This window comes from Zea mays, chromosome 5 (genome assembly GCF_902167145.1).
Source record: "Zea mays cultivar B73 chromosome 5, Zm-B73-REFERENCE-NAM-5.0, whole genome shotgun sequence".
Taxonomy (NCBI): Eukaryota; Viridiplantae; Streptophyta; class Magnoliopsida; order Poales; family Poaceae; genus Zea; species Zea mays.
In genome coordinates this window covers 25918539-25934967 of record NC_050100.1, presented here as the reverse complement: position 1 = coordinate 25934967, position 16429 = coordinate 25918539, and the positions used below count along the sequence as shown (strand labels likewise).

At 42.1% G+C, this 16429-nt stretch overlaps 1 protein-coding gene and 1 long non-coding RNA gene across 2 annotated transcripts; both read right to left on the bottom strand.

Moving 5' to 3' along the window:
• Nucleotides 1-1974: 1974 nt before the first annotated feature.
• Nucleotides 1975-7237, bottom strand: LOC100193047 (uncharacterized). Its single transcript, NM_001358604.1, has 12 exons — nucleotides 7130-7237; nucleotides 6870-7006; nucleotides 5804-5881; nucleotides 5220-5732; nucleotides 4793-5107; nucleotides 4649-4705; nucleotides 3527-3853; nucleotides 3240-3446; nucleotides 3071-3157; nucleotides 2875-2969; nucleotides 2528-2662; nucleotides 1975-2450 (listed from the first exon to the last, which is right to left on the bottom strand). The coding sequence occupies exons 1-12, from the start codon at nucleotides 7143-7145 to the stop codon at nucleotides 2153-2155; spliced, it is 2265 nt and encodes a 754-aa protein (NP_001345533.1). The 5' UTR covers nucleotides 7146-7237; the 3' UTR covers nucleotides 1975-2152.
• A 1531-nt stretch (nucleotides 7238-8768) lies between these two features.
• LOC103626137 (uncharacterized) lies at nucleotides 8769-16133 on the bottom strand. The gene is made up of 4 exons (XR_002262205.1): nucleotides 15992-16133; nucleotides 9555-9662; nucleotides 9029-9180; nucleotides 8769-8975 (listed from the first exon to the last, which is right to left on the bottom strand). It is a non-coding gene; the product is annotated as an uncharacterized lncRNA (long non-coding RNA).
• Between the last annotated feature and the right edge of the window lie 296 nt (nucleotides 16134-16429).

Sequence of the window (16429 nt, the reverse complement as noted above, 5' to 3'; positions counted from 1 at the left end):
CATGTCCGGTGTGCACCGGACTGTCCGGTGCAACTCCGGAGCAACGGCTATTCAGCGCCAACGGCTACCTGCGACGCAATTAATGCGCGCGCAGCGCGCGCAGAAGTCAGGCGCGCCCATACTGGCGCACCGGACAAGGTACAGTGCATGTCCGGTGTGCACCGGACATCCAGGCGGGCCCACAAGTCAGAAGCTCCAACGGTCAGAATCCAACGGCAGTGATGACGTGGCGGGGGCACCGGACATGTCCGGTGTGCACCGGACTGTCCGGTGCGCCATCGAACAGACAGCCTCCCAACGGCCACTTTTGGTGGTTGGGGCTATAAATACCCCAACCACCCCACCATTCATTGCATCCAAGTTTTCCACTTCTCAACCACTTACAAGAGCTAGGCATTCAATTCTAGACACACCAAAGAGATCAAATCCTCTCCAATTCCACAAAAGGCTTTAGTGATTAGCGAGAGAGATTTGTCGTGTTCTTTTGAGCTCTTGCGCTTGGATTGCTTCTTTTCTTTCTCACTTGCTCTTGTGATCAACACTCAATTGAAATCAAGGCAAGAGGCACCAATTGTGTGGTGGCCCTTGCGGGGAAGTTTTATTCCCGGCTTTGATTTGAGAAGAGAAGCTCACTCGGTCTGAGGGACCGTTTGAGAGAGGGAAGGGTTGAAAGAGACCCGGCCTTTGTGGCCTCCTCAACGGGGAGTAGGTTTGCGAGAACCGAACCTCGGTAAAACAAATCCGCGTGTTACACTCTTCATTTGCTTGCGATTTGTTTTGCGCCCTCTCTCGCGGACTCGTTTACATTTCTAACGCTAACCCGGCTTGTAGTTGTGTTTATATTTGTAAATTTCAGTTTCGCCCTATTCACCCCCCTCTAGGCGACTATCACATACTATTTATTCGTTCACAAATATGTATCATTGAATATAGTAACAATGAATAAATGAAGTAGTTTAAGTAATCCTGTAGATATAGAAACGACTTTGAGTGGTAATTAATATTTACTATTTGAAAAAGAAATATTATTATGTTACTCACGTTTTATTTCAGAAAATAGTAATTAAAAATTAATTAAATATACTATGTCGCGCATTATTTTTTAATGTCATAGCGTGTAATGCAAACAAAACAAAAAAAAAGCTAAATCAATGGAAAAAAGAAAGTCTATTAACATTGTAGCTTTAGAGGACCGAATTTAGAGGACGTTGCTGGAGACTGAGAAGATATAGAGGACAGAATCTTTTAGAGTGTGCTGTAAAGTACAGAGAATATTTCTTTAGGGGATATAATTTAGAGAACACTGCTGGAGACAGCCTAAAGAGGCTGACACGAGTACACTGTACACACGAGCACAGGGCAGCAACCGGCGTTCCACTCAAGCGGCTCGGCGCTCGCGTGACTTTTTTACGTGTGCAGGTGTACAGTGTACATAAAAATCTTATTTAGAAGACATATTTTAATCAAATTGTTTGGTATTTTAGACACTAAAATTAACTAAACTAAAAGTTTAGGAGATGGAAATCAAATATTCCAGTGTTTTGGTTTGTAAAGACTAATTTTTAGTCCCTCTATTTTATTTATTTTAGTCCTTAAAATATCAAATACGAAAACCAAACTAGAAGTAAATTATCAAATACGAAAGCCAAACTAGAAGGTGCTCTTTAATTCACATATATCCAAACAAAACATAATTATAATAGACAGGTTCCTTGTTGAGTAAGTTTTCGTACACTGCAGTGCCAGGAGCCCAGGACCCGGAGATGTCAAGTTACCGTGGAAAGCCCTTGGCAGTTCATTTAGAACTGAAAGGACGATCCATGAATCAAATCAGACAATAATATGGACATTCGCCCATGCTAGACGTATATAAACACTACCAGGAACAGGTAGATATTTGTGATGTTTGGTGTACAATTTTTTCCATGGCAATGTAAACCCTTTACATTTGAATCATGTAAACCCTTGAGCACTGAAATGAAAACTCAGATTGGAAATTCTATCTCAGTCCTGTTGGGGTCAAAAAAAGACTTGAAATTTTTCTTGAAAAAATATAATAATTTTTCCACTCAAGGGACAATGTTTTTATCGGTCGGAACTCAGAAGCATACATCACAACGGCAGCATATTTGCCAAGCCCTATCAGGCATAACTAATGTCTGGCCTTCTTCTTGGGCCCTGAATTACTTTTTGTTCTAGAGGGCGCCTTGTGCAGAAATGGCTGGCGCTTGTTCCTCTTCTTCAGCTTCGCCTTCTTTTGTTTCTTATATTCGCTGTCAGGGTCTACAAAGTCTTCATCACTATCACCTTCAACCGGAACAAAACCATCGTCTGCTTCCTCATTGTTGCCATCCTCTTCATCTGAGCTCAAGACCAAATCCTCAACCCGATCCTCCTCAGTCGCGACATCATCATCCTCCCGGGGTCGCTTTTTATCCTCCTTTGGGGTTCTGCACACCGAACAACAGTATGATTGTGTTTTCCACGCCAAGTAATGGGAAAAAAAAAGAGGTAAGCCAGAACATACTTGGGTTTCTTATTTTCAGACAGCCAGTTCTTACTGAAAGCGATAGTGCCTTCATCATCGTCCTGCTCATCCTGTTGCTTCTGCGCTTCTGATAACCTCCGTGAGAAGGTTGAGGACTCGGCACCCACAATCACACTGGTTGGCAACAAGGAATTAGTGAACCCAATGACATTAGTTAGTATGCACTTCTGTAGTAACAAGATAATCATGATACATATGTTCTTGTGGTTTGTACAGACTACAAAAATGTAGAGCACACGGCTAGATAATATAACAGAAGTCACACCTAACTAAATCGGCGAGGATACTTGTTTGTGATATGAACTTAGCTGATAGATGGAACTAACCTGGTCTCATCCAGAGCATCCATCCTGTCTTGCGCTCTCTGGTGTAAAGTAGCAACAAATTTTGAGAGAGGGCTGCAACGTTCTTCCTTTTCGGTCTGTTAGGGAATGATTGTTAAAGTTCACAAAATGACACAGGAATGATAGTATAGAAATGAATAATGTGCAAAAAGCAAAGCCACAAAGTTGGGACTCATGCCTGCAGAAATGACTCTACAGCTGGGTCATTGGGTGAAAATGCAATCCCCACTCGTTTTGACTTAATGAACTCGACATTGGCCTCTATCTGAGATCAGACATCATGATAGACATTAGCATATGTGCAATGGATCAAATAGTGTAATTCAAACTACACATGCTTGACAAACCTGATAGATAAGATCCTTCATCTCTTTCCTAAATCTGTCCGCTTTAATGGTTTTGCAAAAACTTCGGAGCCGAACAAGTGGAATAAAGGACATCTCAAAGAAGGCAATGGAGTAGCTCCATTGGGTCAAATGTTTAGCCAGCTCATCGACCACAGAATAAATGCAAGCTTCCTGAAAGGCACGTGTCTTTACTGTTTTCTTGTCAACCTGCCAAGAAAAGAAAAATGTTACAAGCTTCTTCGAAAGGTGTGTTCCATAGTGAAATGATATATTGCAAGAAAACAGACCTGTTTAACACTGAACAAATTCACGGCTTTGCCAACACCATCTGGACGTCCTCTAAGTTCTTTCATTTCAAGCATATCAAGCAGCAGGGAGGACACGGGAATGAAGGTACCAGTGGCTTCGGCAATACAATTAAGCATTCTGACACACCTAAAGCGCACAGGGAAGTAACGTGCGCTAGGTACGAGGCATGCCACACCATGTATTATTTGTGTCAACGGATAAGCTAGAGGTCGGAATTCTTCCTCAGAACTACATCCGCACACAACACTGGTCCAAAGCTCAAGGCAGAATATGTATTGCCAATCATAAATTTTTTGGTAAGATTTCTGCAAAAGAAAAATGTCAAGTCTATAGCAGCCTGCAACAGAAAACTGCTGAAGTGTTGGACAGCGAAAGGTATACTATTAACACTGGGGGTGGTGTTGGACGGCTGACCGGCTCGCTAAGAGGGGTCTTCCCCATCCTAATTCTTGCCCCTTATGTGACCAGGAAGGAGAGTCTATTCATCACTTGCTTGTTTCTTGTGTCCTCGCGAGGCAATTTTGGTATCTTCTTCTCCAACGTGTCGGCCTGTCCGCACTCTCCCCCGGGATGGAAGATATCAATTTTGAAGCTTGGTGGAGTAGATCGGCTGAGGTTACTCCTAAGGACCTTAGAGATGGCCTTAACTCTTTGGTGATTCTTGGGGCTTGGACTATCTGGAGACACCGTAATGACTGTGTTTTCAATGGTGCTCAGCCTTCTATAGCTAGATTGCTTACCTCAGCCAGTGATGAGTTCAATATGTGGTGTTTTGGGGGGGGGGGGCCAAAGGCTTGACCCGTCTTTCGGACCTAGCTTTTGTGTTCAACCCCGGTTAGAAGGTGGTTATTACTAGTGTTGTTTGTGTGTGTTTGTGTAAGTGGTGTTTAGGTCATTGTAATTATCATCCTTCTTTTAATGAAATGATACGCAGCTCTCCTGCGTGTTCGAGAAAAAAAAACACTGGGGGTGGGGCGATAGCATTTTGTAAAGGTGAGATTTTCTCAATAAAACAGGTGGAAGAATATGGGGAGTTATTTAAGGTCTGATGTTTTAAAGGTTATAGAGTATCAGTAATTGAGTAGCAGTATGAATAATACCTCCGCTTGTTTTTTCGATGATTTGCTACTTTCTTTCTGCCTTTTGTCCTTCACTGACTTTCAAAATAAAATGAGAGGCAAATATCTGTCAGGTCATAGGTAGACAACAAAGTTCCAGTACATGGCAATGAGTTCAATGAATACCTTTGGCCCCCTTTCAGTAAGAGCTCCTCTTAGGATAACCCCCAGTTGACGGATGAAAACAAAAGCATGCTGATACGCACTTTGTGGATCCAGACTATACAATTCTCTGACACAATTTCCAAGGAATTGAATGTGTTGTTGTTTTGATCCGCTGATAGATTTGGACAGTTTGCAGTTCACCAAATAAGCCTTATAGATACCCTTGAGGCAAGTATCAAGGCAATCTGAACCTACTTGAATGCACAAGTCTCGAAGGAACATAAAAGAAACAAGAGGCATTGCACCTCGTCCTCTAGCCCAGGTATGGAGCAGAGCCTACAATTGAAGCGTGCAAACAGAAGTAAATAACAAACTTGGTAGATAGATAGCAGAGCAATGCCAAAAATAACTCAAAGCCAAGGTAAAGTAGAAATTGTAACCTACACACCTTAACATACTTCCTCAGGAGCGATGGGAAAGCTGCCAGAAAAACAGCTGATGCTCTGACACGGTGTACAGTAAATGCTATCATTTGCTCATCGGTCATCTCTGTTATCATATGAAGCGCATTGGCAAGATAGATCCTCATAAGATTACCATGCCTCTTCCATGACTTACTCAGCATCAGCTCACTGATTACCTCTTTCTTCCCTCCATAGCTTGGGGCACCAAGTAATTGACGGAGGACTTTATCCATGTGTTTCAAAACAAAGTGCATAACTTTATCAAGTACGCTGCCAGACATGACACTGAGCTTCGGAGTTGAATTGTCCCCATGATCTTCACCATAATGGCAGGCTCTGCGAAAAGCTTGAAGAATAGAACGGATAGAACCTATCTTTTCATTCTCTACTCCGTTGCACCAGGAATCAACCATTTCCATTGTAATCGGTTTCACATGCTTCAGTTCCTCTTTAGATACATATTGCTCTTTCTCCTCAACCCCAGTCTCCCGGTCGTTCTAAATGTAATGTAGAACAATGACCACTCATCATTCTAGTATAGAAAACTCACAAAAAGGGACCAGCTTACCTCGATTTCATCATCATCATCATCAAATCCCAACAAATCTTTATCAAACTCTTCTAAATATTTATAGAAATCAGGATCCTACATAAAATCAAAAAAGGACATAAGCCTCAAAAACAACCAACATATATTATGGCATGCAGCACAGCAGCAGACAGACAGAAATTAGGAAGGGGAGAAATGCATATTTCTCAAAACGAATAGCTACTTGTGGGCCTTAGGCTAAACTGTGCAACCCTAGTTAACATAGTTCAGGATTTAAGCAACAGATATAATAAGCGGGACACCAATACTATACAAAAATAATCTACCAGGGAATGTTATTGTTTCTAACCAATGAATGTAAATTGAGCAAGTAAAAACCAGGAAAGCTATGCCAGAGTGAGTAATCAAATGTTATGAGCCTATGACAATGCCATTTCCACAATCAGTGAATGGGGCAGGCGACAATTCAAGCCTTAAAGTTAGAGTGTAAGCTCAAGGGATCACTTATTGGAGTATGCAAGATGTTAAATTTAATGCAACAGCAGTTTAGGTCAAAACAGTTATTATGTGGCATTCCTTACTCATTTTGTAGCATAACTACCATTACAATATGGTTAAATTGGGAATGAAACGAACATAGAAAAACATCATCGTTCTACACAATTGTCCACCTCTCAACTTATCTCTATAACACAGATCCACCTCTGAAGGAAGTTGGTCCAACTAATACTATTTTGCAGCCAGTCACTTTATAGCCCATTCTACGATACCTACTATCAGCAGTTTCAAATACTACATTAACTCAGCAGATTGCCAGACTGCAATCAATTTCTGAATCAATTAAAATAGTTACTGTCCACAAGGGCAACCGTACCAGCTTGCAGATTCAATTTAAAAGTATCTACAGGACAAACAGCACAAGGGCACAGGCGAACCTAAAAGTCATATACTCAGGTGGGCAACCAGTAATAATAAAGCATAAGAAAAGAATAGGCACATTCAGGAACTATCAAAAATCCACTTACACTGTTAAGCATCATTTTTAAGTAATAGTAACAATAAACCGGAGGCGACAGGGACAAACCTTTTGCTGCAGCCGCTTGAGCTGCTCCACGTGCTGCTTGGCCTTTTTCTTCGAGCTTCCACCACCACTCTCCCCATCACCATCATCCATCTCATCTTCGAGCTCTTCTTCATCCTCGTCCGAGACGGGCAAGTCCACTAATCCCCCGCCAAAACCACAGCGAAAGGGGAAGAAAACCAATCAAAATCCCAAGTTAAACAAGCGCAATAGCAATAGAGCATAGAGTAACCCACAGAAATGTGGATGGATGAGGAGCCCACCGTATTCGTCGGACATGGCTACAGCCGGCGGCGGCGCGGGCGCGGAGGCGGAGGCGCCCTAGTTCAAGCGGAAGAGCACGGCTGCACGGGGTGTCGCGAACTGCCGACGCCCTCACAAGCGTCAGTTAAGGGCTTAAGGCTTGCTCGTTTGGGCCGGAACTGGCCGGGTTAGGGCCCAATCCCCGGGAGTCGATTTTACTATAAGGGCCAGTTCAAAACGTCTCTGAATTAAAAGGAATTAAGGGGAAAATAAACTATGTTTTTGCTCAATCTTCTCCGAACACGAAGGAAATTTAAGGGCATGTTTGGTTCGTAGCTAAATATAAAGATGAAAACGGTCAGAAACGGTCGGTAAACACTAAAACCATTACCGTTTTCATATTTTTTATCGGAAACAAAATCGAAAACGGTAACTCCGGAAACGGAAATGATATCGATATTTCGGAAACATCGGAAACGAAAGTTTGGTGCGGAAAATACACCGGTAACGGTCGGAATCTAAAATACAATCGGTGAATATATCAAACTTCATAATACAACAAAGTTGACAAAAGATCACAAAGACCACAAGTTCACAATTCATGATATAACAAGTTCACAATATAAAAAGTTCACAAGGATTAAAAATTTATAATATAAAAAGTGTACAAAGATCACAAGTTCACAATATAACAAGTTCATAGTAAATAAGTTCATAAAGATCACAAGTTCATAGACTCAAAGTTCATAATTCATAATATCCACTTGATCTAGCTGACATGCATGCTTACTTATGAAATATTTTTTCCTCACATAAAGAGTTTTTCACAACCTCACAGGAAAACCCTAAAACCTAGTGTGTGGAAAAGACCAAATTGTTAATCTCAACTGCCTTCCAACACCATCTATCCAAAAAAATTCTAAAGGTGTCCAAAAAATACAAAAATAAGTAATCCTTATCTAGAGACGTACAGACGATGCGAAAAATCACATGCTGGAAAATTCCGAAAAATTCCGAGACACAATTCCGAAAAATTCCGAGACACAATTCCGGAAAATTCCGAGACACAGATCCGGTAATTTCCGACAAAAACCGGTAACCGAAGGAAACGGTCGGTAAAACACCACGTCGATTCCGATACCGATTCCGATAGAAAATTCCGAAAACCGATTCCGTTTTCGAAAAATACCGTTACCGATGAATCCGACCGAAAAATTTCGAAATCGGTTTCCGGAATACCGAAAAATTCCGAAACCGTTTTCATCCCTAGCTAAATATGTCACACTTTGCCTAAGGTTAGTCGTCCGAATTGAATAACTAACCTTAGACAGAAAAATTAGGCAAAGTGTGGTAAGTTAAATAGCAAACCAAACATGCCTTAAGTTTCCAAACTATACTTAGGCCTTGTTCGGTTATTCCTATCCTATATGAATTGGATGAGATTGAACAAATTATAAAAATTTTTGACTTATTTAAGATTTAAACTCATACGATCCCACCTAATCTACATGGATTGAAAGCAAAACGAACAAGCTCTTGAGAGTGCAACCAAATCAATTAATACAAACGGTTTAACCAAGACACACGGATGATAAAATTAACTTCTTAAAAACATCACTAGGTATATGCCCATGCGTTGCAACGGACGACACTTATACACGCATAGATCATTATTTAGTGTTACTATCAAGAATCAACTTAACAATCGTAACAAATGTCAAAGTCTGTCATTTCGAACAATCAAAATGAATGCCTCACGATTGAAGGCCCTTTCTTTACCTCCTTTGTTTTTACTCCACGCCTCACGCCTGTTTATCTAGAAACATAAATATCACTTGCTCTGTTCTTAGTACTCACTTCCATTCCCTGTGCCCAAAGAGTTTAAAAGTTAATCACAGGTGCTACAGACATCATCATACCAGCCAAATCAGAAAGAAAGTTAAAAAAAGAACTTGCTTTCTGCTCTTTCTGAATTCGACGGTGCCATTGGTTTCTGTGTTCAGAAAATGGGAACTGTATGTATGTTCTGGCCTCTGCATCCTCAGCGCACTTGGCATCTCTTTTGTTACCACTGCACGTCATCGTAAACGCAGGGTCGATGGTTTCAGCCTTTGAAGTAATAAGGGGTGTTTGAATGCGCTAGAGATATTACTTAACTGTTTAAATTAGCTAAAGACATCAGCTAATAGTTCAACTATTAGTTATTTTCAGCAAATTAGCTAGTAGTTAACTAACTATTTATTAGCTACCTAATTCTCCTAGCGATTTTTTATTAATACGATGCAAGCTACCAAAAGATATTACATGGTAGAAATATTAAGAATAATGTACATGTAGAAAAGTGGACCTACACGATAATCATTAGAATGACATCTCAGTAAGCAATGAATCCAAGTGTTTGCACGACACTAAAAAGAGCACAACAAAAGTGAAGCTGTATCGTACCAGGTAGCTTGCATCATATTAATAAAGCTCGTTCATGATGGTTGACTTGCCTACACCGGGCAGCCCAATTACCCCAATCATCACGAAATAATTGTTCTCGGTCAGATACTGCAAAAACACGGAGAGGGTTAGTACGTTTTGAGGGAACAAAATTTATATGTACATATGTATGTATTTAAAAAACACCTGCCATAAATTTTATCACTATTTAAAACCCCATCTCCAACATAGAAGGCATGTGTTGCTCAATGAATCTCAATTCACATCACAGATGCATATATAGGCATGATCAGCAGAAGCCAAATATAACATCTTGCGTCATTATGCGAGAAGGAAGGCATCTACGAAATGATTAAGAACTAACCTAACAAATTAGAAACATACCAACACTCAGAGGAGTCTTTAAAAGAACTAAAAGCAACACATGAAAGACATCGCCAAGAAGTTTGGCGACTCTCCTGCCGAAGGCGTCGTTGGCCATATGCACAAAGCTTCTTATCTATTTGATTGAGGCAACAAAATATAGTAGACAGTCATGCTCTCTATCTCAAAGTGGAAAGTTAAGACATGTCACTGAGATGATAATGTCCAATTGTTACAGATGAGAATTACGTGATAACGTAGTTAATTCCAACTATATCGATGGTGCTAACGTGGTAAAGACATTCAAATGTTCGATGTGACACGTACTAAATTTTAGTTATGAATTACGTGATATTGTTAGCCTACAGATTCTCATCACGTGATAACGTAGTTAATTCACTGAGGGTAGGCCATGTTTGTATCTAAACTTTACACTTTTAGATTTAAAACCTATGAGTCCTTGCCAAGCGAATCTGCGGTATTCCGGTTCAAGTCCCCCCCAGCTTTTAGCAGTTTTCATTTAATTTGATTTTTTTATTGGATTGGTTTGTTTCTGGATATTCACATACTATCTGGATTAATTTTTGGAATTAAGTTGAGTGAAAACATTTCCCACCTACATCCGTCCGTGTCGATGGTCACCTAGCTCGTAGTAGCCCTCGTCAGCCAGCTCTGCTCGATGGCAAGCAAAGTTGTTCGGTCGGGCAATACGCACAAGAGAACAAGGTTAGCAGCTCGCTCGCGAGGCAATATTATTAGGCCACCTAATCCAATTATTTCTCCCGATACCGATATCACATGATAAGGTATCATCGTGAGCAAACAAATTCAGAGGGGCTCCATGTACTGGCCGGCCGGCCGGCCGCGAAATTGTATGAACCGGCCAGCGGGCACGGCAAATCGAATTTGATTTGTGCCTGGCCCCCCCTAATGGTGGTTGTGATTCTATGCTTGTGGAAGTTTTCAGTTTTCAGCTTAATAATGATGTCTATAGGCATATATAATCTGAGTATCTGGATCAGTTGTTTTCAATTATAAGAGACATCCATCAATTGTAAGAAACATCCAGGAGCCTTCGTGATACAATATGGTGTCTTTGAAATCGGTCGCATTATAAATGTAGTTACCATATAATATGTACGAAGGGTCAGATAGAGATGTTTTTTACAAAGAGATCCTTCAAAAAAACATTATATTAAATGAGGTTATAAGTTCCTGAGAGCAAGTGACGGTTTGAACGAAGAAGTGGAGAATCCCGAGGCAATTAAACTCCCGCATTACTGCTCGTCGTCATCAGCAGCGACAATTAAGGTGGATGCGCGGGGCGGCGCTACACACGCAGCGAGCAGGGCTCCCGGGCCGGCCCCCGAGACCCATGGAAGGGGCACGGGGGTGGCCGTGAACCCGAGGCCAAGAACAGAAGACTTTGGAAGGTGAATGGAGCGGATCGATGGCCTCGGTTCTAGGCCGTCGGCCCCATCTTTGCCGGGTGTGGCTTCTCCGATGTCAAACACCCACCCACCCCATAATCCGAGCGAGCACGGAGCATGCATAGAAGAGAGCTGACCTCCGTACTCTGCATGGCCATGGCTCTTGCTCTTGCACTTGCATTCCAGGTGGCGGCACGATTTTAGAGCTAAACTTGGCTGCGACTGCGACCGTGCGCCAGCTCAGCTGGAGTCCGGTCGGCGGAGCTGTTCTGCGCTTTTTTACTCGACGGCTCTACGCATCGGTGCTGTTCTGTGGCGCTGTAACTTTTCCGCGATCTTCGTTTTCCCTTTCTGAACCTGTCCATTGTCCAAGCTTTGTCCCGCGGCGGCACAGTTGGCTGGCTCGCCTCAAGCTTTGGGTCTCAGACTCTCTGTCCAGCCAGCCAGCAGCCCAGCACCCAGCAGAGAGTATCACGAGGCAGAGCAGGAGGTTGGCTCCGCTTGCGCGTGTCTTGCTGCACGAGCAGGGGATCGATGGACGCTTTTGGGGCCTGACGCGGCAAAAGGTTTCTGGAATCTGGCCAAGTCAAATCACTGAGCAGTACAGCGGTAGCAGTAAAATCATGAGCAAATCACCATCGTCCGTCAGCCGGTGGTCAAGTCCACCCACCGGTACAAAAGAAGCATGCGGATCTGAAAGCCGCGCCTAGGGATTGGGGACCATCGGCTCCCTCCTCCGCTCCCTTTGTAAACCGTCTCTTGGTGCTCTACGGGAGGTCGGACGGGAAGATGACAAGCGACGAGGGCAGACGATCGACGACGATATGCGCCCCAGCAGCTCCGGCGGACGATCCGGTCCGTGAAACGCCCTCCGCTCCATCGAGACTCACGGACGGCAGACATTAGTAGAAATATAGGATCACAATATGTACTTGTTGGAATTATAGATTCAAATTTATCTTCTATTGATGGAATTACGTGATATTGTGATGTGGAAACAGGATAGAATAGTCTATGACTGAGCCTAGAGGTTGTTATGATTTGCACAGAACTCGAGATTTTGTGAGCGATAAATATTGTAACTTTGCTACATATGGTGTAACGACGTATGTCGTGTGCACCTATTTCCAAGCTTGGATGCTCATTATTACTTGTACCAAATATTTTAGTTTTGTGGAACTTTGATGCTTTGGCATGCAGGTTGGGGCCATCACCTGGTCATGGACATTCCTCTGAGATTTATGGCCCTGGAGATGGAGTAGGTGGATGCCATCTATCTTGCTGTTCTTATGGTGGACACCGTGGTAAATATCATGCTTGCCACAACCATTCATCGGAATGGGCCAGGCACAACATTTCACCTGAACCTGGTCCTATCAGATCTTACTGGTGATCTCTTGTTCTGACAGTAAATGTTTGTCGTTATGGCATTTCCAACAACTTTTCATACTATTTAGTCCTGGCCATTTAAATAGTTTGTTCCTTAATCTAGGATAACGAAAAGGACTTCCTCCGATCATGTTTCTCATTGTGCAAAAGGATCTGACAGACAGATACGCCCAGCAGGAGGTTATAGGAAGAATTATTCTGCTAACTAGGGGAGTGGCAGTCAGAACAGACCGTATCATGATGATAGCTATCTACCAACTAAATTCCTGGATGACCATTTTCCTGAGATAGATGCTGCAAAACATCAGTCTTACTTATGCGATTTTCAATCTTCAAGTAAGCATATTCCTGTTCACCCCTCACATGGTCAATCATGTCAAAGGAATGAAGTAGCAGAGACCAGTTAATCGATTTCATCCCATCCACCATAAGCAACTTGAGCGCCGTCCCAATGAAGATTTTCATGATTGCTTTGATAGCAGTCAGAAATTCAGAAATGCTTATAATGACAAGGTAGTAAAAAGGAAATTTATAAAACAAGATTTCCTTGGAAACACTTACAATGGTGCTTGTGTTGGTAAATATGATAGAAACAGTTGCAGGAAAAGGAATGCAGATCATTTTGGTGGAGAGAAAACCAGGAAGAATGACACAAATAAGGACAGGTCTAAAAGGCTTCGCTGCCCCCTTGAGCAGGACCAATGGCAACAGGTTGAGTGCAACGAGATGAGAAATGATAGTCGGGAGGGAAATGTTGAAATGACCAGGTTAGTGTGTCAAGATGGAGCAAAACGGAACTTCAACCAAAAGAAGAATGCTACAGCTCCTGCTTCTAGTGACTCAACAAAGTGTGATGGGAAAAATATATTAAGTCCCAAGTGCAGCAAAACTATTGCTTCATCACACACACCAAATTTGAGCGAAGGAAGTAATGACATGGATCCAAAATCTGACAACTACGTTGATGGTTGCACTGAAAGAGGTATACTGCAGCATATTCCAGTCACCCATACAGAGAGGAATATACAACTGAAAATATCAGATAATTTTACTCAGTCTGAGGCGTTTCGCCGAGATTGTTTAATCCTGTGGAGAGAAAGACAATTAAGAAAGGATAGTGCTGCTAAGGCTGATAACATCGTGAAACCTGACCAACAATAGACTGCACAAAGAAGCAAGATGTCAACTGGAAGAAGAGTGGGGAGTGGAGGATCTGCTGCGTCTTCTTGCTCAAAAAGCGATAATAAAGACGACTCTGCTCCAGAGTGTTCTGACCAATTTAGTGGTGCAACATCATCTGATAAACTACAAAAGTTTGGTGAAGGAAGAGCTAACAAAAAGTTAGAGCAGACCATCAAATTCCCCAGTAACAGTAAATGCAACAAAAGGCCTCAAGACGCAACAGCTGAGAAAGTATTGAAGTGTAGTCTCAAGCTTCTGTCAGAAGCAGATCCTCTTGAAATTGCACAACCTAAAGGAAAGGAAAAACTTGTTGACAGGAGGCAGGTATCAACCGAACATCAAGATGCCAAGGCGCATAGTAGTTTGAATGGTTGTTCTGACACTTGTAAGGTGGATCAAGCAGCTATTTCGCACTGTCATAATAGTGCACATCAGAATATTTCTCAACAGGAGAAAAAAGTGCTGTTTCGGATGCAAGAAGGGAAGAGAAACCAGGTGTAAAATGTGAAAAGAAAGCAGCAGGCCATGGTGCCAAACTGGCTGAACAATCTACTGGTCTGTATAGTGACCCAATATCACTGGACAAAGAGACTGTTGTTAGTTGTTCAAAGCATGGCACTTCGAAGGTAAATGCACTAAAGGTTCCAGATCATGAGATTGAGAGTACTTCACTCGATGGGTCAATGCTGCCTCGAGGAACTGTGCAAATCATAATGTTGGGGGAGGGGCGGTGGAGGCAAAGGGAGGAGGTGAGGCGGAGAGAGGTCGCGTCGGCGGTGGAGGCAGGGGGCGAGCAACGCGGCAGAGAGGAACGTGCGGGGGGAGGTTAGGGATTGGGTGGTCGCGTGGTGGAGAAGGATGGAGTGTGGGAGACGCAGACACACGATGCGATATGGACGGTCCGGATCCATGGACGGCAGAACGGCAGAACCAGGGAGGCAGACTACTCTTGCTCTCTTAATATGTTGTACAGATATCCTCCACTCCTTTCGTGCTAATGCATACTTCTATCTACCATCATGTAGAGCCTCTGTCAACAAATACATTTACCTAATTGTTGATTATTTGTTTGTTGCTGGTCTTTGTCATAACATTCGCACTGTATTTCCTAATAGACAGTGCTGCAGCTGTTTGGTTGCATTTTTCAGTATACGATTTTATATTAAATGCGAATTGATGCCTATTTTATTGTACAGTCACAAGCCTTTTTCTCTACAAGTTCAATGAAATTTGAATATATCCACAATGAGTTTCTCTTAGTCAAATGCCTTGATTATTTTTTTGCACACCAAGTGATCTAGTGGCTCCTTGATGATCTATTCAAGCTCGCAACCAGAAACATGTTTCAAGTAGAGAAGAGCTTGTCAAGGATCAGGTGAGGCGACTCACTTTGTGTATCTGAAATTATGAATGCTTTAAGCGAGTTTTTTTATTTTATTTTTTTAGTTTTAGATAGTGACAAAATTTGAGATGAAAAGGAGCTTGAATAGCAGGGCTCTAATAACATGCAAAAAGGTGAGGCGACTCACAGAGAGAATGTCTAATGCCTCCCCACTATCATTTTATCTAAAAATTAGCATCAACCGATATATACCGGAAGAATGCATATAAACTTTATACCCCAATAAAAAACCCCCAATACACATAAGCTCGGCATTGTATTACTTAACATATGTCGTATAAAAGTTAAGTATTGAAAAGAAGTCAGTTCATTTTATGTTTGAGCGACAAATTCACTAACATATCGCAGGCTACTAAAGATTAGTTACAGCGACAAATTCGCTTGAAAGTTCAGTGCATCACCGCTGATATATGCCATGATATATTTGAACATAACTGATTGGCGACCATATAATGAACACGCCATGATTTATCCTAAACAAAGCGAGTATATGCAAGTAGCATTTATCAGCGGTGATGCACTGAACTGCAACAAGTTGCAAAACTAAGAGGCGACTCCGAGAAATTATCAACCTCTAGCAACTAAAAACATGTCTCCCAATAATATATCCACAAAGAAAGCAAATTACTTGCTGCAAAATGGAACTACAAGCCAACATGAGAGCAATGTACCTGGTAGAAATTGACAATGACCGGAAGAATGTGAGCTACATAATCTTGTGGCTCCAACAATTTACCAAGAGCAGCACAACCTTCAACAGCCAACAAACGCACTGAATCTTGATCTGAAAATAAAGACCACGATGTTTTAGACATAGCCCGCGAATCGCCCACAAAAGTGTATGACTATATGCAAACACTAACTCAATGATTCAATAATGATTAGATTGTTTCAAAACACAGGTAGATTTAGGTTTTCTTTAGTATGCCTTTCAGAGAAATATATCTGGCTTTAAGGTATTCAAACATTGCCAAAAAACCGGGCGCGTGTGTTGGCCTAGTGGCGCCACCAACTGATGATGTTCAGGAATTAGAAAATAGATATAACCATTGATCGTCAACGTCTCAATTATCCGGATTCCACGCGCGGATCAGATCGTTCTACCAGCA

Bases quoted from the DNA above. Each gene is read 5' to 3' on its own strand.
- LOC100193047 (NM_001358604.1), bottom strand. The intron at 4,706-4,792 runs GTATTCATTGAA...TTATTTTGAAAG, and splicing joins TTACTGAAAGGGGGCCAAAG to TCAGTGAAGGACAAAAGGCA. The intron at 3,447-3,526 runs GTCTGTTTTCTT...TTTTCTTGGCAG, and splicing joins ATTTGTTCAGTGTTAAACAG to GTTGACAAGAAAACAGTAAA.